Below are 23,937 nucleotides of genomic sequence, written 5' to 3'. Positions count from 1 at the left end.
CCTATGAATAATGCGGATTTCTTAAAATTTAAGAAGGAATCACCATTTAGATGGCAAATGCAAGCAATAAGATACCTAGGTGTACAAATAAATAAAAATCTCGGCCAACTATATAAACTCAATTATTATCCACTAATGAAAAAATTACAGGACGATTAGAGCATTGGAAAGATTTACCACTAACACTAATAGGAAGGATAAACTGTATTAAAATGAACATTTTTCCAAGGATATTATACCTATTTCAGGCATTGCCAATACAACTGACAGAGAAATTCTTCAAGGAGTTAAAGAAAATAATAAGGAAATTTTTATGGAAAGGGGGGAAACCGAGGATAGCACTAGATAAATTAACAGAATGGTATAAACAAGGAGGCTTACAACTGCCAAAGTTTAAAAATTATTATAGAGCCTCACAATTAAGATACCTATCAGATTTTTATCAAACAAGGGAAAAGCCAGATTGGACCAGATTAGAATTAGATAAAATAGGGGAAAAGATACCTGAACACATATTATATAAATAGGATGAAAAATTGGTACAACATAGAAGTTCTCCAGTATTACATCATCTACTCAATATTTGGAAGAAGATTCATGTAGAAAGAAATAAAACAAATTATCAATTACCAAAACTAACATTGACGCAAAACAAGTTACTCCCTTTTACAATAGATAACCTTTCCTTTAGAGAATGGGAGAAAAAAAGGGATTAAAAGAATAGAAAATTGTTTTTCAGGAAATAGATTCTTATCCTTTGAACAAATGAAAGATAAATACAATATAACTCAAGATCTTTCTTATCTTCTTCTTTTCTTCTTTGGCTTGGCTTCGCGGACGAAGATTTATGGAGGGGGTAAAAAGTCCACGTCAGCTGCAGGCTCGTTTGTGGCTGACAAGTCCGATGCGGGACAGGCAGAAACGATTGCAGCGGTTGCAAGGGAAAATTGGTTGGTTGGGGTTGGGTGTTGGGTTTTTCCTCCTTTGCCTTTTGTCAGTGAGGTGGGCTCTGCGGTCTTCTTCAAAGGAGATTGCTGCCCGCCAAACTGTGAGGCGCCAAGATGCACGGTTTGAGGCGTTATCAGCCCACTGGCGGTGGTCAATGTGGCAGGCACCAAGAGATTTCTTTAGGCAGTCCTTGTACCTTTTCTTTGGTGCACCTCTGTCACGGTGGCCAGTGGAGAGCTCGCCATATAACACGATCTTGGGAAGGCGATGGTCCTCCATTCTGGAGACGTGACCCATCCAGCGCAGCTGGATCTTCAGCAGCGTGGACTCGATGCTGTCGACCTCTGCCATCTCGAGTACTTCGACGTTAGGGGTGTAAGCGCTCCAATGGATGTTGAGGATGGAGCGGAGACAACGCTGGTGGAAGCGTTCTAGGAGCCGTAGGTGGTGCCGGTAGAGGACCCATGATTCGGAGCCGAACAGGAGTGTGGGTATGACAACGGCTCTGTATACGCTTATCTTCGTGAGGTTTTTCAGTTGGTTGTTTTTCCAGACTCTTTTGTGTAGTCTTCCAAAGGCGCTATTTGCCTTGGCGAGTCTGTTGTCTATCTCATTGTCGATCCTTGCATCTGATGAAATGGTGCAGCCGAGATAGGTAAACTGGTTGACCGTTTTGAATTTTGTGTGCCCGATGGAGATGTGGGGGGGCTGGTAGTCATGGTGGGGAGCTGGCTGATGGAGGACCTCAGTTTTCTTCAGGCTGACTTCCAGGCCAAACATTTAGGCAGTTTCCGCAAAGCAGGACGTCAAGCGCTGAAGAGCTGGCTCTGAATGGGCAACTAAAGCGGCATCATCTGCAAAGAGTAGTTCACGGACAAGTTTCTCTTGTGTCTTGGTGTGAGCTTGCAGGCGCCTCAGATTGAAGAGACTGCCATCCGTGCGGTACCGGATGTAAACAGCGTCTTCATTGTTGGGGTCTTTCATGGCTTGGTTCAGCATCATGCTCAACAGCCCCTAAGGCTAGAGCTGGATGAGGTTCCCACCCTGGATGAGACATATAAGGCAATCGAACAACTGAAAAGTGGCAAAGCAGCAGGTATGGATGGAATCCCCCCAGAAGTCTGGAAGGCTGGCGGCAAAACTCTGCATGCCAAACTGCATGAGTTTTTCAATCTTTGTTGGGACCAAGGTAAACTGCCTCAGGATCTTCGTGATGCCACCATCATCACCCTGTACAAAAACAAAGGCGAGAAATCAGACTGCTCAAACTACAGGGGAATCACGTTGCTCTCCATTGCAGGCAAAATCTTCGCTAGGATTCTACTAAATAGAATAATACCTAGCGTCGCCGAAAATATTCTCCCAGAATCACAGTGCGGCTTTCGCGCAAACAGAGGAACCACTGACATGGTCTTTGCCCTCAGACAGCTCCAAGAAAAGTGCAGAGAACAAAACAAAGGACTCTACATCACCTTTGTTGACCTCACCAAAGCCTTCGACACCGTGAGCAGGAAAGGGCTTTGGCAAATACTAGAGCGCATCGGATGTCCCCCAAAGTTCCTCAACATGATTATCCAACTGCACGAAAACCAACAAGGTCGGGTCAGATACAGCAATGAGCTCTCTGAACCCTTCTCCATTAACAATGGCGTGAAGCAAGGCTGTGTTCTCGCACCAACCCATAACTCAAGATACAGCGCTGGCATATTACCAATTGAGATCCTACTTAAAGGATAAATTAGGAAGCAGTTTGAGTTTGCCAGAGGGAAGTAACTTTGAATATGTGATTACAGATACAATGATAATCAAAAGATTTATAACAAATATGTATATTAAACTGCAAGAAAAGGAGAATGAGGAAACAAAAGGTACAACTAAACAAAAATGGGAACAAGATTTAAATATAAAGATAAAAAAGGAAACATGGGAGAAGTTATGCTCCGGAACGATGAGAAATACAATAAATACGAGGTTACGTATGATACAATATAACTGGATACACAGGCTATACATTACACCTCAAAAGTTAAATAAATGGGACCCAACAGTATCTGATAGATGTTTTTGATGTAAAAAAGAAATGGGAACAACAATTCATGCAATCTGGACATGTGAGAAAGTAGAAAAATTTTGGGAAGATCTAAATCAGATATTAAATAAAATAACAGAAAACAATATACCAAAGAATCCAGAGATCTTCCTCCTAAGTAACATAAAAAACAAAGAATTTGGAATTGATTTGGAGGATGCACAAAAAAGATTGGTTAAGATAGCTCTAGCCGTAGCAAAAAAATGTATTATGTCAACCTAGAAATTGGAAGATAATTTGAAAATACAACAATGGTATATAGAAATGAATAAATATATTCCATTAGAAAAAATAACATATAGTTTAAGAAATAATATTGAAATATTCGAACAAATATGGGAGCCTTACATTAAACATAATAGCGAAAACCTACCGGGGACAATCACTACCTAAGTTAACGGAAGGAAAAGGAAATGAAAAGAATGGACTCAGTGGAATTTCTTGTGTATTTTTATTGAATGACAACATTGTCTGACTGGTTTAATGTATCCTAGATTTTGTACTTTAAATGGACGGGAGGGGGGAGGTCGGGAGGGTGGGATGGGAGCAGGGAGTGGGGGGGAGAAAATGGCACTGTATATGTGTGAAAAGGAAAAAGTGTGTATCATGGTTAATGTGATTTATGGTGTGAAAAATAAAAAATTGAAAAAAAAATAAAAAGGAGATTGCCTGGACTGGTTTTATTTTCTCTGGAGTGGAGGAGGTAGTGATCTGATGGAGGCATACAAAATTATAAAAATGAGGATAGAGAAGGTAGATAAGAATTTTTTTGTCCCTCACAACTTGGGGTGGGGGGGAGGGGTCTAAAAGAAGAAGGTATAGATACAAGATTTAGGAGGGGATGCACATGGGGAATTTCCCCCTCCCACCAAATACACACAGCAATTGGAATCTTAAAGTATGGTGCCTGAAGACTCAATGTTTAAGCAGGACAAGAAAAACAATTACATCACTAAGGTATAGAAGACCACCAAACAAATGTATGTCATTGGAATAATTTGCACAAGTCCAATGGTCAGAGTGCGAATATTGGGCTGAAGGGCCCGTGTCTGTACTGTGAGATGGCATGACTCAATCCCTCGATGTGCCAGATCCACAAGGCTCAGTGACACACAATGCCAGATAGATGTGACATTGGATCTCCAGAACATTTTGTGAAGCAGGCCCCTGCTGCTGAATCCTGCCAATGAAATGAAGTTCAACATAGGCTGAACCAGGGTTGCCTTTAACTGGATGTTATATGGGGGTGGGGGTGGGGAAGAAAAACAAAATAGCAAGCCACGTGTAACATATGATTATAGCATTACTGTGAACAGCTGCCACCCATTCCTGAAAATACAACAGATCAACTTCCTCTCGAGACTGAGTGCTTGCCAAATAACAAAACCCCAGCCCACATGAATTTCTTAATGTTAATTATGAAGTATTGTCTACCAACTGCAGTTTATGGGAGGGGAAGGGAAACAACGATGAACACATGCTATAAAAGAGAAAATCCAAATAGAACAGTGCCTTTCAATAGCAAGGGAACAATTCATATATATATATATTTATTTATTTATCTTTCTTTGGCTTGGCTTCGCGGACGAAGATTTATGGAGGGGGTAAAAGTCCACGTCAGCTGCAGGCTCATTTGTGGCTGACAAGTCCGATGCGGGACAGGCAGACACGGTTGCAGCGGCTGCAGGGGAAAATTGGTTGGTTGGGGTTGGGTGTTGGGTTTTTCCTCCTTTGCAACCAAGCCATGAAAGCCACCAGCGTTGTCTCCGCTCCATCCTCAACAATATATACACACACATATACACACACACTACACAAGAAACAGGAGCAGGAGTCAGCTGCAAGGTCCATTGAGCTTGCTCTGCTATTCAATAAGAGGACTTGTTGATCTGGTGGTGGACTCAGCTCCTCCTACCCACCTGTTTCCCCACAACCCTTAAACCACCCCCCCCATTCAAAAATCTGCCTCTTAAATACATTTAATGAGGCAGCCTCCTTGGGCAGAAATTTCACAGATTCACTACTCTTCTGAAGAAGCAGAAACATTTTCTCATCTGTCTTAAACCTACTGCAGGAATCTTGAGGCTCTACCCCCAAGTTCCAGCCTCGCATGCCAGTGGAAACAACCTCCCTGCTTCCATCTTAAGTTATGTGAAGGTTGCAGTAACGCTCAATTCAGCAGCTTATTAACGCTATATACTGCTGCGACATTTAACAGCTCAACGTCTCTTCCATTGTGACTATTGAACAGGCAGAACAACTCCTTCAAAAAGGTTTTAAAGATCTTAGGATCAATGCACTGTACTAAAACAGATTTCTAACTGGATGCATGCATGCATGATACAAATACAAAGAGCAGAGACCAATTCATTCACCTTCCCCACCCCCCAACATATCTGCCTTTTTCCAACTTTCTACACCCTCCCAATGATAGAGAGTCATATCACAATGTACATTCTCCACCACCACCCTCATTCACAAAATTAACATAACAATTCAGTTACTGGATGGCACATATATTAAAAAAAAATTACACTTCTAGCAAGGGCCATCGAACCACTGACAGTTCACGACAGGCACTCAAATAGATCAATCTGTTCAATAGAAATTAAGGGACAAGTAGGAGCTAAGCTATCCAGAAAGTTATGGATTCCATTAATACTTTGTTTTCTTTGTTGTAAAGAAGTTTTAAAAGGCTACACTGCTAACTGAAGGATCGCACAACCAGACGGGTTGAGTTCAGTGAACAAAAAACTGATTTATTGCAAGCTGACTGGCTGGTTTTATACTCCCAGCCCGGACCTGGCTGAGAACCGCGCTGGGGGGCCCCCCGACGTCACCGGGGCGTCCTGTGAGTCCCCAAGCATGGGTTTCTGAGCCCGGTGCCGAGGTCGGGAGGAAGCAGAGGTCGGGAGGAAACCCCGGACAGTGCCATTTTGGCCAGCTGCCCCGCCGCATGCATGACAAGCAGGGCCTGTTCGCCTGCCTAATGGCGTACCGCCACACAGCCCCCCCCCCCCCCCCAGAATCGACGCCAATGTCCTTTTTTTGCTGGGAGGCCTCGCTTCTTGGGTTGGGCCACGACTACTGGTTCGGTGGGGTCGAGGTGGTCTGGCTTTAACCTGTCCACCATAAACAGTTCCCTCTTACCACCGATGTCCAGTGTGAAAGTGGATCCTGAACACTGGATGACTTTGTACAGCCTTTCATATGGTATTTTTAGAGGTACTGTGGCCAGGCCCCGCCTGATAAAAACGTATTCTGCGGAGTTCAGCTCGCTGGGGACGCAAGAGGCCAGTGTGTCGTGTCTGGGCGGCGGTGGGACTGTGAAGGAGTCCAACTGGGCTCGGAGACAGGGAAGTAGACAGTGTGGTGACTGCTGGGGGTTGTGAGGTGCGTTGACGAACTCAACGGGTAGGGCTAGCAGTGCACCGTAGTCCAGCTCGGCTGATGATGCCTGTAGGTCTTCTTTGGGTGTCGAGCGGATGCCCAGGAGCACCCAAGGCAGCTCATCCACCAAGTTGGGGCCGGTGAGGCGGGCCATAAGTGCCGACTTAAGATGGAGGTGCAATCGCTCGACTAGCCCATTGGCCTGTGGGTGATAGGCCGTGGTGTGATGTAACTCGATCCCCAGCCTGTCGGCAAGCTGTGCCCAGAGCGCAGAGGTGAACTTGGCACCCCGATCACTGGTGAGGTGGTTCAGGACGCCAAACCAGGCAACCAAACCGTTCAAAAGTGCTCGGAAGCAGGAGTCCGTGGAGGCATCTGGACCACCTCGGGCCAACGAGTGGTGCAGTCTACCACTGTGAAAAGGTAACGGTTACCTCGGGAAACGGGTAAGGGTCCGACGATTTCCACATGTATGTGGCTGCATCGTTCCCGGACGTGTTAGAAATCTTTTACAGGTGCTCTGGTGTGCCTGTGTACCTTGGAAAGCTGGCAATGTGTGCAGGTTCTGGCCCAGTCTGCAATCTGCTTCTGAAGTCCGTACCAGACGAAAGGTTCGTGGACCTGATGGAAGGTTGGGAAAGGTCATGGATATGGTGGAAGACTTGCCTGCGCCACTGTTGGGGAACCACTGGTTGCAGGGTGCCCATGGAATCATCGCACAGGACGGTGCCCTACCCGTGAGGAGTCAGGAGGTCCTGGAACCACAGGCCCATGATGGCAGTCCTGAAGGCCCGCGTCTCCTCATCGGACTTCTGGTCCTGGACGAGCTGGTCAAAGTAGAGGCTGGGTGTCAGCACGCAAATGGCTGGTCATGAGAGTGCATTGGCGACCACGTTGTCTTTCCCCGCCTTGTGCCGAATGTTGGTGGTGAACTCCGACACGAAGGAGAGGTGACGCTGTTGGCGGGCCGACCAGAGATCTCTTGCCATAGCGAGCACCTGAGTGAGGGCTTTGTGGTTGGTAAAAATGGTGAAAGGCTTGCCCTCCAAGAAATAGCGGAAATGACGCACCGCCAGGTACATGCCCAGCAACTCACGATCAAAAACACTGTACTTGCGCTCTGGCGGGCGAAGAAGTCGGCAAAGAATGCCAGTGGTTTCCAGTGTCGATTCACATGCTGCTCCACGACGGCGCCGATGGCTGTGGTAGAGGCATCGACGGAGAGCGCCATATGCAGGTCGGTGCGTGGGTTGACGAGCAGGATAGTCTGTGCGAGGGCATCTTTCGTGGCTTCGAATGCCCTGCTGGCCTCTGGAGTCCAGGTGAGTGTCTTGTTTTGGCAGCGATGAGGGTGAAGAGCAGCTGCATGATGCGTGCAGCGCCTGGAATGCAGCAGTTATAGAAATTGACCAAACCCGCGAACTCCTGTAGCCCTTTGAGGTTGTCCAGGCGTAGGAACTCCCTGATTGCAGCAACCTTCGTAGCGGCAGGTGTGGCTCCTTCGGCTGTGATGGTATGGCCCAGGAACTGCACGGACTCTTTCCCAAACTGGCACTTGGCTGGAGTGATCGTTAGGCCGAAGGTCGGCCAGTCGGGAAAGAGGGTGCGCAGGTAAGACTTGTGTTGTGCCCAGTCTCTGCTGGCGACAAGGATGTCATCCAGGTAAATGAATACCAAATTCAAATCCCTGCCCACTGTGTCCATAAGGCGCTGGAAGGTCTGGACGGCGTTCTTGAGCCCAAACGGCATGTCTAGGAACTCAAACAAGCCGAAGGGGGTGAGGATGGTAGTTTTGGGTATGCCCTCGGGGTGCACTGGGATTTGGTGATACCCACGCACCAGGTCGACCTTGGAGAATACCCTCGCGCCATGCAGGTTGGCCGTAAAGTCCTGTATGTGAGGGATCGAGTAACGGTCAGGTACTGTCGCGTCGTTAAGCCGTCGATAATCTCCGCAGGGGCGCCAACTGCCGGAGGCTTTCGGGACCAGGTGGAGTGATGAGGCCCAAGGACTGTCGGAGTCGAATGATCCCCAGCTCCTGCAAATGCGAGAACTCTTCCTTCGCTATCTGGAGCTTATCCAGTGAGAGCTGGCTGGCTTATCCTGTGGCGTGGTGAGGCGGCGGAGAACTGCGGCTTGAGAAGGGACGGGAACTCGTCCAGGATACGCTGAAACTCATACTTGGGCGTGCTGACCATGGCCATCTGCAGCTGCTCTGTGCGGGAGGCGTTGAGGCAAACAGATTGGAAAGTACTGGCTTCTACCAGTCGCCTACCTCGATTGTCGACCAGGAGTCTGTGGGCGAGGAGTAAGTCGACACCCAGGATGGCAGTTGGAAGGGACGAAACGGTGAACCTCCACAAGAACTTCCGCTGGCCGAGTTGGAAGTGGACGGTCTTTTGCCGTTCAGATCTCTGTCAAATTGGCTGCACGGAGTGGAGGTCCTCGAGGCTGGATCCGGGACTCGATGGCTGTGGCCGAGATGATGCTGATCTGGGCCCCGGTGTTGACGAGGAAGCGTCGGCCGCTGATTGCATCTTGCAGGTAGAGAAGGCTGTGTTCTTGGCCAGCAGCTGCAGCCATTAACAGCGGCCGGCCTGCTAGTTTCCCTGGAACGAGCAGGGCTGACGGCACTTCCGGGCCTTGGTTTCCCAGCACTGGTGGAAGAAACAGAGGCCTGAAGTGGATGACTTGCTTCTGGCTATGTTCTTTGAGGCCCCTGCAGGGGCCAGGTGTTCCACCGCAGCATTAGAGGAAGGCTTGGCGAGGTCATGCCCGAGACTCGTAAACTGCTGGACTGCTGAGCCCTCCAGGAATCGTTCGAGCCATAGTTCCTGAGCCTTTTGAGCGATCTTCCTAGGGTTGTCGAAGCTCTCCTGGGATAGTAACGGCTGGATGTCTTCAGGCAGATGGTCGAGGAAGATGCGCTCGAAGAGTGGGCAGTTGGTGTGATCGCCCATGAGCACGAGCATCTCGTCCATCAACTCGATTGGAGTTCTGTCCCCCAAGGCGTCAAGGTGCAGCATCCGAGCGGCACACTTGCGCCTGGAGAGGCCGAGGGAGCCGGTGAGTACCCGCTTTATGGTCCTGTACTGATCTTCCGTGAGTGAGTGCTGAACAAGGTGCAGCACTCGTTTGGCGGTGGCCTGGTCCAGGGCAGCGACCACTTCGTCGAATCCGATGAATTCTGGCCAAGATGAAACTGAGCCTCTGCTTGGCTGAACTAGGTCTCCGGCTCCTGAACCCAAAAGTCAGGAAGCTTGATGGCTATAGCGTTGATCAAAGGGTCGTTCGTGTTGGGTTCAAAGACGTTTGAACCTGTCAGGGTCACCAATTGTAGCGGCGGCTACACTGCTAACTGAAGGATCGCACAACCAGACGGGTCGAGTTCAGTGAGCAAAAAAAAACTGATTTATTGCAAGCTGACTGGCTGGTCTTATACTCCCAGCCCAGACCTGGCTGAGAACCGCACTGGGGGACCCCGACATCACCGGGGCATCACGTGGGTCCCCATGCGCGGGCTTCTGAGCCCGGTGCCGAGGTCGGGAGGAAACCCCCAACGGCGCCATTTTGGCCAGCTGCCCCACCGCGTGCATGACAAACGGGGCCGGTTCGCGTGACCGCCATAGGCCTTTATTTTTCCAGTTGCCATTTGTAAAGGTCCCTTGTTGCTAATAATCATGACTTTGTAACAAAAGGATAAAAACAAGTTTCACAGGAGAGAAATGGCCTCAAGATTCAGCGGACTAGATTTAGGACAGAGATGAGGAGGTACCACTTTTCCCAGAGGGTGGTGAATCTGTGGAATTTGCTACCCATTGAAGCAGTGGAGGCGACCTATATTTAACTGGATAATTTTTTTTTTACATATTAGGAGAAAATAAGAGGGATATGGGGAAAGGCAGGTAGGTGGAGATGAACCTATCATCAGATCAGCCATCAACTCATTAAATGGTGATGCAGGCTTGACAGGCCAAATGGCCTAACTTGCTCCTATTTCTTGGGTCTTATACTGGCAGACAAACAAGACTTGGACAGGGGAAAACCTAAATTGGGGAAGCTTCTGCAAAAGACAACCAATAGTCTATCTAGAAACGTACAAAGAAAAGTAACATGCAAAATTTTGCAGTGAGCTTGGTTGCAATCAGGAGGCCTAGCAGGGATATTGTAATTGGAAACATTGGATCATCCAATGGAATTCTTTGACATAAGAGCAGCATTGCACACTCTTGGAAGGGGAAAAGTTGGGAAGACTGAGGCATTAGTTCTAACCTCTGCTGAAGTCCAAATTTCTACTAAAGGAATCTATCTTCCTTCTGCCCACCATTTCAGATTTTCTTCCTTGGCATCCTATTTGATAGCATAGATCCTCATGCATTCTGCAAAGAACACCCACTTCTACCTCCATCATCAGGCTACCAGCCACCATCATATCAACTTTCTATAGGAGCTTCATTGAGAGCATCCTTGCTGGCTGTATCATGGTATGGTATGATTGCTGCAGAGAAATGGATCAGAGGTCAATTAACAGGACCACAAGAGTTGCAGAGAGGACCACTGGAGTCTCCCTCCCCTCAATCGACGTGATCAACTGGGATCGTTGTCTGAAGAGGGCAAGCAAAATCATCGAGGACCCCTTCTACCCCACACACACAGCATCTTTCAGCTGCTCCCATTGGGGAAGAGATACAGGAGTATCAAAGCCAGCACCACCAGGCTGAGGAACAGCTTCTTCCCACAGGCAGCGAGAATGCTTAACGACCAAAGGAACAGCTCACACTAATTGTCAGAGGCTCTCGTAATCACTTATTTAATTATTTATATGCATACATGAATGCTTGCCCTGCATATGTATGGTTTGTCCGTACATGTGTTATGTCTGGTTGTGTGTCTGCGTGTTTTACACAGAGGACCAGAGAACATGTTTTGTCAGGTTAAACTTGTGCAATCAGATGGCAATAAACTGGACTTGACATAATATTTCATTGCCTTGGCTCTGGACTACTCACAGCTCAATCATGTCCTTGTCAGCAAACGACTGCCCTCTTCACCTCCATAACACCATTTTAAGCACCAAGGGAACTCACTATGAATCCTGGCTAACAGAGATCATTCAAAGTCAAGCTTATTCTTGTGTGACATGTGCAGGAATTTGCTGTGCAATACTGGTCTCCACATTACAACAGTAGCCCTAATTCAATATGTACTTCATTCATCACAATGTGCTTTAAAACTTCCCATAGTTGTGAAAGATGCAAAAAAAAAATTTTTTTTCAGACTACACCCAGGCAGAGATTTCTAGTTCAGACTACACCCAGGCAGAGATTTCTAGTTCAGACTACACCCAGGCAGAGATTTCTAGTTCAGACTACACCCAGGCAGAGATTTCTAGTTCAGACTACACCCAGGCAGAGATTTCTAGTTCAGACTACACCCAGGCAGAGATTTCTAGTTCAGACTACACCCAGGCAGAGATTTCTAGTTCAGACTACACCCAGGCAGAGATTTCTAGTTCAGACTACACCCAGGCAGAGATTTCTAGTTCAGACTACACCCAGGCAGAGATTTCTAGTTCAGACTACACCCAGGCAGAGATTTCTAGTTCAGACTACACCCAGGCAGAGATTTCTAGTTCAGACTACACCCAGGCAGAGATTTCTAGTTCAGACTACACCCAGGCAGAGATTTCTAGTTCAGACTACACCCAGGCAGAGATTTCTAGTTCAGACTACACCCAGGCAGAGATTTCTAGTTCAGACTACACCCAGGCAGAGATTTCTAGTTCAGACTACACCCAGGCAGAGATTTCTAGTTCAGACTACACCCAGGCAGAGATTTCTAGTTCAGACTACACCCAGGCAGAGATTTCTAGTTCAGACTACACCCAGGCAGAGATTTCTAGTTCAGACTACACCCAGGCAGAGATTTCTAGTTCAGACTACACCCAGGCAGAGATTATCACAAATCAAGTCTATTGCAATAAACCACAAGATAGAACATTACAGCACAAACAGGCTCTTTGGCCCTTCTAGTCTGTGCTAAGCTATTATTCTGCCTAGTCCTACTGACCTGCACCCAGTCCATAGCCATCCATGTATCTGTCAAAATGTATCATTAAATTTGAGCCTACATTCACCACTTCAGCTGGCAGCTCGTTCCACACTCCCACCACTCTCTATATGAAGAAATTCCATCAAACTTCTCCCCTTTCACCCTCAAGCCATGTCCTCTAATTTGTATCTCACCTACCCTCAGTCAAAAAAACTTACAGAAATATCCACAGGGTAGATATAGTCAACTGAACCTACAAGGTTGGACTGGAAATATTGGGCCATCAATATCTTTGGAGTAAAGATGGTTGAGGAAAGGTCTGATTGAGGTGGACAAGTTAGATGGAGTGAATGGAGAAAAGCTGAAGCCATTTGCAGACAATTCAAGGATCAAGGGAGCAAAGATTTTGGACAATGGATAAAAAGGGGAAAAATGGGAAGAAAACCGGTTTGGAAAAAAATTAAAAGTACAAAGGGCAGCTATAACTTAGAATTCAGGTAGAGTGGAAGTTAAACCAAATTGGGGCCTTCAAAAAGGGATTTGGATGGTCTCTTGAGAGAATAATTTGCAGAGCAGGAGAGAATGGGACTGATAAGATTGCCCTACTAGCGTGAACATCAACACAAAGGACCAAATGGCCACCTCTTCTGCCACAATAATCCTATAATTTGGCAGGTCAGTAGACTATCCCATTAAAAAAAAAAGCCTATTTCTTAAACCTACTCTACTTCAACTGCTGTTGTTGGCTATACATTCAACAGCCCTTGACCCATACCCTTGGATCCCTTCTTAAGAATAATGCATAGTCCTAAACCAAACTTATGGTTACTCCCTCTAATACCATTTCCTCTGGCTAGGTATCTGTTTATCCAGTTAGTGATAATGAGTTTATTGTCCTATACATTGTACAGCGTGGCACCAAAATTCTAGCTTGATGCAGTCAAACAGGTACTTTGTGGAAATTACAAAACTAGATTAAAACCTCTGGTATCTGGAATTCAAGCAACAAGAAAAAAAAAAGAAAATTAGTTTTAAAAATTAAAATAAATAAGAATCAAATAATAGGTAAAAATACTCAAGTTTAAAATTGTAAAAGTAAATGCTCTCTGAAGATGGAAGCAAATATCCAGCAAGATGCCTTGTATTCTTGCTGTTCAGGTTGAAAAGAAACGATGAAGCAGTAATGATCCAAAGTGAGGAGTCTGTGGCAATTGCAGTGTTTAAGATTGCACATGCACACACATAATGGGCTGAATGCTTGCACACCAAATAAAAAAAACAATCCAGTTGAGTTTAGGGCTAGAATTATAATGGCAAAACATTTACCCCTCACTAATGCCAGAAAGCAGATTACAAGCTACAAATAATGGAAAAATCTAGAGCAGCAGATTTCAATTTAATTTAACCTCTGAATTAAATGTTTCCAATCCCCCTCCACACCCGACAAAACAGCTTCAGTAAGTTGGTCCAGGAATTTATAGTCAAATCATCAGATTCAATACAAAAGCAGAATCACTGACAGTTCTACCATTTATTATTGGTGCTTTAAAAAAAAAGGGAGATTTATAGCAAAAACACTTTAAAATGAAGCATCATTACATAAACTAGAAAAAAATACAGCAGTGAGTCACAAGTAACTGTTCAAGTGGGAGTAAAGATCAGATTTTATTGGTCTTTGCAGAATAGCATGAAAACACCATCTCTTTGTACATACCAAATTACCATTTAAAGCATCTGCAGCCCATCTGCTTCCAGATCTCCTCAAAAGGTCCTGAAACTCTTAATGAAACCAGAGTGCTCCAAACATGTACAAAAAGGACCAACACTAGTTTAACTATTGGAACTCTACATAAACATAAGCCATCACTAGTGTTTACCATCTTAGTTGGATGGGGATCAATGTCACACACAAATCAAACACATTGACTTGGGCATCTGGAAAAGGGGACACATTTTTATTAACACTCCTCACCACTGCACCCAACCATTCCCTACACATCATATAAAAACACAATGCTGGAGAAACTCAGCAGGTCAAAGTGTACTTTATAATAGTAAAGATACATCAATTTTTCAGGCTTGACCCCTTCATCAAGGTATGAGTAAAATGTAGGCAGGTGCCCTAACAAAATGGTGGTGAGTGTGGGGAAAGAGGCAGGGAGAGAAGCACAGTCCCACAGGCAGTAGGTAATAGGTGGAGAAGGGAGGGAAGGCACAGCAGCAAAGGGATGGCTCTGTGAGTGGAGAGAGAAGGGGTTGGAGAGCTGGAGGAAAGGAGAGAGAGGGAAGGGAAGAGAGGGAGAACAGGGAGTAGGCAAGCAGAAACCGGAGAAGTCAACGTTAGTGCCACCTAATTGGAGAGTACCCAGATGGAAAATTAGCTGTTGCTTCTCGGTTTTAATAACAAACAAGGCCACGGATAGGCATGTCAGCGCAGGAGTGGGGCTCGGAATTGAAATAGTTGGCCACTAGGAGATCCCCGTCACAGATGCAGACAGAGAGAAGGCACTCAGCAAAGCAATCTCCCACTTTGCCTCCAGTCTCTCCAATGTAGAAGGCCATACCTTTATCTTCTGTTATTTTTTCACCTCAACTGCTTTTTCTAGGACTAATCCTAATTTGCATTTCACAATGTACCCTCTTACCCAGTCACTGCTCGAGATGGTTAGCTTCACTATACTGTTTGCATTGCTATGTTTAATTGATGAAGTTTCATAGCCACTGCACACATTGCATGCCAATCCAAAATCCCTTAACCACTTCAACCACACCTTTACTCAAATAAACAAACCATTTACTCCAGTCAGTTTGCAGCTTATAGTGCCAAGTCTGATCTCCCATTGACATTAATTTATATCAGTGTTTCTCAACCTTTTTCTTTCCACTTACATCCCACTTTAAGTAATCCCTATGCCATAGGTGCTCTGTGATTAGTAAGGGATTGCTTAAGGTGGGATGCGAGTGGAAAGAAAAAGGGTGAGAACCACTGATTTACATATACAGCATGCCAACAGGTCCTTCTGGCGCATGCCAACAGGTCCTTCTGGCGCATGCCAACAGGTCCTTCTGGCGCATGCCAACAGGTCCTTCTGGCGCATGCCAACAGGTCCTTCTGGCTCACGCCAACAGGTCCTTCTGGCTCACGCCAACAGGTCCTTCTGGCTCACGCCAACAGGTCCTTCTGGCTCACGCCAACAGGTCCTTCTGGCTCACGCCAACAGGTCCTTCTGGCTCACGCCAACAGGTCCTTCTGGCTCACGCCAACAGGTCCTTCTGGCTCACGCCAACAGGTCCTTCTGGCTCACGCCAACAGGTCCTTCTGGCTCACGCCAACAGGTCCTTCTGGCTCACGCCAACAGGTCCTTCTGGCTCACGCCAACAGGTCCTTCTGGCTCACGCCAACAGGTCCTTCTGGCTCACGCCAACAGGTCCTTCTGGCTCATGCCAACAGGTCCTTCTGGCTCATGCCAACAGGTCCTTCTGGCTCATGCCAACAGGTCCTTCTGGCTCATGCCAACAGGTCCTTCTGGCTCATGCCAACAGGTCCTTCTGGCTCATGCCAACAGGTCCTTCTGGCTCATGCCAACAGGTCCTTCTGGCTCATGCCAACAGGTCCTTCTGGCTCATGCCAACAGGTCCTTCTGGCTCATGCCAACAGGTCCTTCTGGCTCATGCCAACAGGTCCTTCTGGCTCATGCCAACAGGTCCTTCTGGCTCATGCCAACAGGTCCTTCTGGCTCATGCCAACAGGTCCTTCTGGCTCATGCCAACAGGTCCTTCTGGCTCATGCCAACAGGTCCTTCTGGCTCATGCCAACAGGTCCTTCTGGCTCATGCCAACAGGTCCTTCTGGCTCATGCCAACAGGTCCTTCTGGCTCATGCCAACAGGTCCTTCTGGCTCATGCCAACAGGTCCTTCTGGCTCATGCCAACAGGTCCTTCTGGCTCATGCCAACAGGTCCTTCTGGCTCATGCCAACAGGTCCTTCTGGCTCATGCCAACAGGTCCTTCTGGCTCATGCCAACAGGTCCTTCTGGCTCATGCCAACAGGTCCTTCTGGCTCATGCCAACAGGTCCTTCTGGCTCATGCCAACAGGTCCTTCTGGCTCATGCCAACAGGTCCTTCTGGCTCATGCCAACAGGTCCTTCTGGCTCATGCCAACAGGTCCTTCTGGCTCATGCCAACAGGTCCTTCTGGCTCATGCCAACAGGTCCTTCTGGCTCATGCCAACAGGTCCTTCTGGCTCATGCCAACAGGTCCTTCTGGCTCATGCCAACAGGTCCTTCTGGCTCATGCCAACAGGTCCTTCTGGCTCATGCCAACAGGTCCTTCTGGCTCATGCCAACAGGTCCTTCTGGCTCATGCCAACAGGTCCTTCTGGCTCATGCCAACAGGTCCTTCTGGCTCATGCCAACAGGTCCTTCTGGCTCATGCCAACAGGTCCTTCTGGCTCATGCCAACAGGTCCTTCTGGCTCATGCCAACAGGTCCTTCTGGCTCATGCCAACAGGTCCTTCTGGCTCATGCCAACAGGTCCTTCTGGCTCATGCCAACAGGTCCTTCTGGCTCATGCCAACAGGTCCTTCTGGCTCATGCCAACAGGTCCTTCTGGCTCATGCCAACAGGTCCTTCTGGCTCATGCCAACAGGTCCTTCTGGCTCATGCCAACAGGTCCTCCTGGCTCATGCCAACAGGTCCTCCTGGCTCATGCCAACAGGTCCTCCTGGCTCATGCCAACAGGTCCTCCTGGCTCATGCCAACAGGTCCTCCTGGCTCATGCCAACAGGTCCTCCTGGCTCATGCCAACAGGTCCTCCTGGCTCATGCCAACAGGTCCTCCTGGCTCATGCCAACAGGTCCTCCTGGCTCATGCCAACAGGTCCTTCTGGCTCATGCCAACAGGTCCTTCTGGCTCATGCCAACAGGTCCTTCTGGCTCATGCCAACAGGTCCTTCTGGCTCATGCCAACAGGTCCTTCTGGCTCATGCCAACAGGTCCTTCTGGCTCATGCCAACAGGTCCTTCTGGCTCATGCCAACAGGTCCTTCTGGCTCATGCCAACAGGTCCTTCTGGCTCATGCCAACAGGTCCTTCTGGCTCATGCCAACAGGTCCTTCTGGCGCATGCCAACAGGTCCTTCTGGCTCATGCCAACAGGTCCTTCTGGCGCATGCCAACAGGTCCTTCTGGCGCATGCCAACAGGTCCTTCTGGCGCATGCCAACAGGTCCTTCTGGCGCATGCCAACAGGTCCTTCTGGCGCATGCCAACAGGTCCTTCTGGCGCATGCCAACAGGTCCTTCTGGCGCATGCCAACAGGTCCTTCTGGCGCATGCCAACAGGTCCTTCTGGCGCATGCCAACAGGTCCTTCTGGCGCATGCCAACAGGTCCTTCTGGCGCATGCCAACAGGTCCTTCTGGCGCATGCCAACAGGTCCTTCTGGCGCATGCCAACAGGTCCTTCTGGCGCATGCCAACAGGTCCTTCTGGCGCATGCCAACAGGTCCTTCTGGCGCATGCCAACAGGTCCTTCTGGCGCATGCCAACAGGTCCTTCTGGCTCATGCCAACAGGTCCTTCTGGCTCATGCCAACAGGTCCTTCTGGCTCATGCCAACAGGTCCTTCTGGCTCATGCCAACAGGTCCTTCTGGCTCATGCCAACAGGTCCTTCTGGCTCATGCCAACAGGTCCTTCTGGCTCATGCCAACAGGTCCTTCTGGCTCATGCCAACAGGTCCTTCTGGCTCATGCCAACAGGTCCTTCTGGCTCATGCCAACAGGTCCTTCTGGCTCATGCCAACAGGTCCTTCTGGCTCATGCCAACAGGTCCTTCTGGCTCATGCCAACAGGTCCTTCTGGCTCATGCCAACAGGTCCTTCTGGCTCATGCCAACAGGTCCTTCTGGCTCATGCCAACAGGTCCTTCTGGCTCATGCCAACAGGTCCTTCTGGCTCATGCCAACAGGTCCTTCTGGCTCATGCCAACAGGTCCTTCTGGCTCATGCCAACAGGTCCTTCTGGCTCATGCCAACAGGTCCTTCTGGCTCATGCCAACAGGTCCTTCTGGCTCATGCCAACAGGTCCTTCTGGCTCATGCCAACAGGTCCTTCTGGCTCATGCCAACAGGTCCTTCTGGCTCATGCCAACAGGTCCTTCTGGCTCATGCCAACAGGTCCTTCTGGCTCATGCCAACAGGTCCTTCTGGCTCATGCCAACAGGTCCTTCTGGCGCATGCCAACAGGTCCTTCTGGCGCATGCCAACAGGTCCTTCTGGCGCATGCCAACAGGTCCTTCTGGCGCATGCCAACAGGTCCTTCTGGCGCATGCCAACAGGTCCTTCTGGCGCATGCCAACAGGTCCTTCTGGCTCATGCCAACAGGTCCTTCTGGCTCATGCCAACAGGTCCTTCTGGCTCATGCCAACAGGTCCTTCTGGCTCATGCCAACAGGTCCTTCTGGCTCATGCCAACAGGTCCTTCTGGCTCATGCCAACAGGTCCTTCTGGCTCATGCCAACAGGTCCTTCTGGCTCATGCCAACAGGTCCTTCTGGCTCATGCCAACAGGTCCTTCTGGCTCATTCCAACGACCTAGGTCATTGGTTCTGTAACAGCATCACGCTAACCTCTACACTATGCTAACATGCCAGTCATTTACCACCTTCTTGGCATCAATTGTCCTCCATCTGCAGATCTACCCTCCAAGCATAAAGAAGTGTTCAAATCCAGTTTCAGAGACCAAATAGAGAATTCTCAAGCCCAATTCCTTGCCATTCAGTCAGTCACATTCCCTTCAGCTGCTAATACCTACGAACAGACTCCCATTTCCTATCATTTAGCCTGTTCCAGGTTTGACAGAGAATCATGTCTCTATCCAAACCATCACACTTACAACAGTCTCTTGTGTAAATGACTTAAATGGAATGTTGGCCTTCGTCGTGAGAGGGATTGAGTTCAGGAGCAGGGAGGTTATGCTGCAACTGTATAAGGTACTTGTGAAGCTGTATCTGGAGAACTACGTGCAGTTCTGAGGAAGGATGTACTGGCTTTAGAGGAGGTTCATTAGGTTGATTCCAGAGATGAGGGGGTTAGCCTATGAGAAGAGATCAAGTTGTCTGGGACTGTACTCACTGGAATTTAGAAGAATGACAAAAGATCTTGAAGAAACAAAATTATGAAAGACATAGATAAGATAGATATAGGCAAGTTGTTTCCATTGGTGGGGGAGACCAGAACTAGGGGACGTAACCTCAAGATTCTGGGGAGTAGATTTAGGACAAGATTTTTTATTTTTTTACATAGTAAGGGAATGAAGGGATATGGGGAAAAGGCAGCTAGGTGGAGATGAGCCCATCAAGCCATGATCTTATTTAATGGTGGAGCAGGCTCGACGGGCCTGATGGCCGACTCCTGCTCCTATTTCTTATGTTCTTAAGCATTCTTTGGAACCCACACCAAATTTAAAATGTCATTTCAAGTCTCCTGAACACAGAATCAGCCAATGAAAAGCTTCAATCAAAATGCACCCACATAGCAGGCTATTTCATCCAGTTGTTTTATGTAAAATCAAACTGCACCATCGGCTAATTCTACCAGTACAGACAATTGACTGAATAACCTTATTCTACCCTTTATTTTTGCACAGGGCTACGACTGCATTGGATTGTCAAGGATGCTGCCCTTTATGCAGGTCCCTGAAATGTCAAGGAGAGGCACAAATCACCCTGGTCAAGTAGGTACAAGAGGTCACGTGGGCAGCAGCTGAAAAGAAGCTTCTTTTATCCTCAGAGACATGACCTTCCAATCAACACTACACAAGATCCACAAAAATTAAGATAATCATGACTTTAAAAAAAGGCACAACGTACATATATATAATGTGAACAAAATTGTTTTGAAAAAAAAAATCCATGACTTCACTAATTTGGCTGCTGCATTTGTGTAACAACAGTTACCATATGGTATGTGAGTGGAAACAAAAAGGTTGAGAAGAACTACAACTGGAAACAGAAAACATCTCGACATCTTTACCCCAATGAACAACCAAAGCAGATGACAATTTCTGTCCTTCCAGCAGCATCAACTTCTCACTGTCCCTACTTTTGGGATTATTCTCCCAGGAATCAAAGGCCTGACATTAGTGCTTTTGTTAGATATAATTTCCTTTCTCCAGTTCCTCACACCTCTGTAAATACACTCTAGAAGTAGTGCAACCCACATGATGTAGGTTAACTGTGCAAGGCTACATAGATCTTGGAATGTCACTATATTCTTCTTTGGCTTGGCGGACGAAGATTTATGGAGGGGGTAAAAGTCCACGTCAGCTGCAGGCTCGTTTGTGGCTGACAAGTCCGATGCGGGACAGGCAGACACGGTTGCAGCGGTTGCAGGGGAAAATTGGTTGGTTGGGGTTGGGTGTTGGGTTTTTCCTCCTTTGCCTTTTGTCAGTGAGGTGGGCTCTGCGGTCTTCTTCAAAGGAGGTTGCTGCCCGCCAAACTGTGAGGCGCCAAGATGCATGGTTTGAGGCGATATCAGCCCACTGGCGGTGGTCAATGTGGCAGGCACCAAGAGATTTCTTTAGGCAGTCCTTGTACCTTTTCTTTGGTGCACCTCTGTCACGGTGGCCAGTGGAGAGCTCGCCATATAACACGATCTTGGGAAGGCGATGGTCCTCCATTCTGGAGACGTGACCCACCCAGCGCAGTTGGATCTTCAGCAGCGTGGACTCGATGCTGTCGACCTCTGCCATCTCGAGTACTTCGACGTTAGGGATGAAAGCGCTCCAATGAATGTTGAGGATGGAGTGGAGACAACGTTGGTGGAAGCGTTCTAGGAGCCGTAGGTGATGCCGGTAGAGGACCCATGATTCGGAGCCGAACAGGAGTGTGGGTATGACAACGGCTCTGTATACGCTTATCTTTGTGAGGTTTTTCAGTTGGTTGTTTTTCCAGACTCTTTTGTGTGTGTGCTATAGGCATGAAATACAGTAACCATTTGGCCCTGGGATGTTTGATAGAGCCCGCAGGCTGGATGCAGTTCATATCCCCTCAAAATCTGGCCTCCGGCTACTCACAGCTTAACAGGTACATTTAACATAACATTTTGAGAGACTTAAGTTTCCATGGTATACAACACTCCAGAACAGGCTCTATTGCCTACAATGTCTATGCCAGACATAATCCCATCTGTCTGAATGTGGTCTACACTTCTCCATTCCCTGCCTGTTAATGTGTCTGTTAAAATGCATCTTAAACATTGCTATTTTATCGGCTTCCACCATTTGCCTGGCAGTGTGCACCAAGCTAGAAACATTAAAGCCTGCAGACACTGTGACTGTAGTAAAAACACACAGTAAATGCTGAGTTGTTGCAGCATTCATAGGAGATAAAGATATATTGCTAACGTTTCGGGCCTGAGCCCTTCTTCAAAGTATGAGTGAAAAGCAGACAGGTGTTTGAATTAAAAGTCTGGGGAGAAAGGAAGAATGGGCAGGGTTAACCAACAGACAAAATGTGTTAATTGGATATGGATGGGAGAGGAAAGGTGAGAAGTGGTCAGGGGAAGGGGGGGTTGTTTTTGGCTCTGTAAAAAAAGAGAGGAAAAAGGGAAACAAGACAGAGTAGAGGAAAGGAGACACAAGATTGGGGGGGGGGGGCAGAAGGTGGGAATGCAAACAGAAACCAGAGAAGTCTCTGTTCATGCCATCTGGTTGGAAGGTGCAGACAGAATACGAGGTGTTCTACCACTCTTTTAAAAACAAACCATACCTCACACATTTGGGAAGCACGGTTGGTGTAGCAGTTAGTGCAATGCCTTTATAGTGCCAGCGATCAGGACCAGGGTTCGAATCCCAAGCTGTCTGTAAGGAATTTGTATGTTCTCCCTGTGTCTGCGTGGATTTTCCCTGTGGGTTCCAGTTTCCTTCCAACCTTCAAAAACGTACTAGAGGTGTAGGTTAATGGAGTGTAAATTGGGTGGCAGACACATGGGCCAAAATAGTCTATAATGTGCTGTATGTCCAAATTTAAAATTAAAAAGACTCCCCATTTTAAACCCCCCCCCCCCCCCCCAGCTTAAATCTATACCATTTAATATTTGACATTTCCTCCCTGGGATAAAGACTGATTATCAACTTCATCTACATATGTCAATTCTATAAAGTTCAGTCAGTATCCCCTCAGCCTCTGGCACACCAGAGGAAACAATCCAAAATGTACAACCAAGGCTTTTAAACCATGAAAAAAAATGTAATTCCAACACTGGATCTTACTGCAAGACAGGAACCTGATGCACAATGCAATGCCTTCCATCTTTCAGGTTACAGTCTAATAGCGGGAAACAAGGTCAATTCAAGGCCAATTTCAGTTACTCTGTCTTAATTGAGTAAATTTCTGAATTTGAAAGGAAAAACTAGCTTTTATCAAAGTCAAAAGAAAAACAGGAAATTACAAGTTTTCTTTATTGAAGAGATACTATATCCTTACTGTCCTATTTGAGTCATCATACATGAAACCAATCAACTGCACTCTGCATCCAAGCAATTCTGAGCTTCTCGGAAGGTCAAAAAAGTGATTGGCAGATATCAGGGAATTGATCATTACTCTATCAGCAAAGTTGGAATGTGAGCAAGGGAAGAAAGGAGGGTGAAACAGTAGACAAATATTTAAAATGTAATAACATCAACTTCCAATCTCATGGCAACAGCACTCACCTTTGTAATTGATGTAAAGACTTTCTCTAGAATAGCATTAGGCTGTGCTCTGCGTGGTCCATTTGCTTGGATTCGAAGGCTCAAGGCACATGGTTTGGCAATAAACCTGTTTGAATAAAATGTACATGGTGGTTTACACATTTTGCCAATTCTTCAGCAACTTCCAGAATTCAATATTAGGTCAAATGTGGTGAATAACATTTGAGAACAAAGGAGAGAAAGGCAAAGAAAACAAACTTTTAGTGTTTACCTCTATCACATTCTCACCACTGGAAAAGAAACTCCTGGAAGTTATCATCCCACCCCTCCACAACAAAAGTGCAAATCACAAAATAAAGCTTTTATTTTGGTCTTAAAACATGGTAGAAGTGGATTCTGACCACAAAAACCTATGCCATTCAATTAACCTACCAATCCCATACACTTTTAGAGGATGGGGGGTTGGGAACTGGAGCACCCAGGGAAAACCCATGCACATCATGGGAGAACGTACAAACTCATTAAAGACAGTGCCGGATTTTATCTCAAGTCTGATCCAGGTTTTTTTCTTTGCTAGGTGTCCAGTCCAATCTTAAATACGCTTTCAGCACTTTCCAAATTACCAAAAGCAGAAGGAATCAAAAAAGGAATTTCATAACAGCAAAGAATCAATTTCGTGCTTTAAAAATTCAATGAGGATTTACTTTTTTTTAAAAAAACCCACAATCTGCTTCAACTACTCCATTCCCTTTTAAAAGGCAAAGGGAATGGTGACTAACA

At 47.1% G+C, this 23,937-nt stretch overlaps 1 protein-coding gene across 8 annotated transcripts in view; it reads right to left on the bottom strand.

Moving 5' to 3' along the window:
- Window positions 1-23,937, bottom strand: part of LOC138747045 (ceramide synthase 6-like) — a 113,174-nt gene that overhangs the window by 79,045 nt on the left and 10,192 nt on the right. For 5 of the 8 annotated variants that reach the window (XR_011347280.1, XR_011347279.1, XM_069905927.1 and 2 more), the window contains exon 2: window positions 23,179-23,284. Coding sequence is in view for 4 of the 8 variants with exons in the window: in XM_069905927.1 (XP_069762028.1) it covers window positions 23,179-23,284 (106 nt within the window). In the remaining 4 variants the exon portion in view is untranslated. Of the gene's footprint in view, window positions 1-22,234; window positions 22,312-23,178; window positions 23,285-23,937 lie in introns of those variants that run through there. The other 3 variants (XM_069905929.1, XM_069905932.1, XM_069905928.1) reach the window with 3 other exon arrangements.

This window comes from Narcine bancroftii, chromosome 12, assembly GCF_036971445.1.
Source record: "Narcine bancroftii isolate sNarBan1 chromosome 12, sNarBan1.hap1, whole genome shotgun sequence".
Taxonomy (NCBI): Eukaryota; Metazoa; Chordata; class Chondrichthyes; order Torpediniformes; family Narcinidae; genus Narcine; species Narcine bancroftii.
Note: the sequence above shows the minus strand (reverse complement) of the source record. Positions and strands in the feature narration are given on the sequence as shown.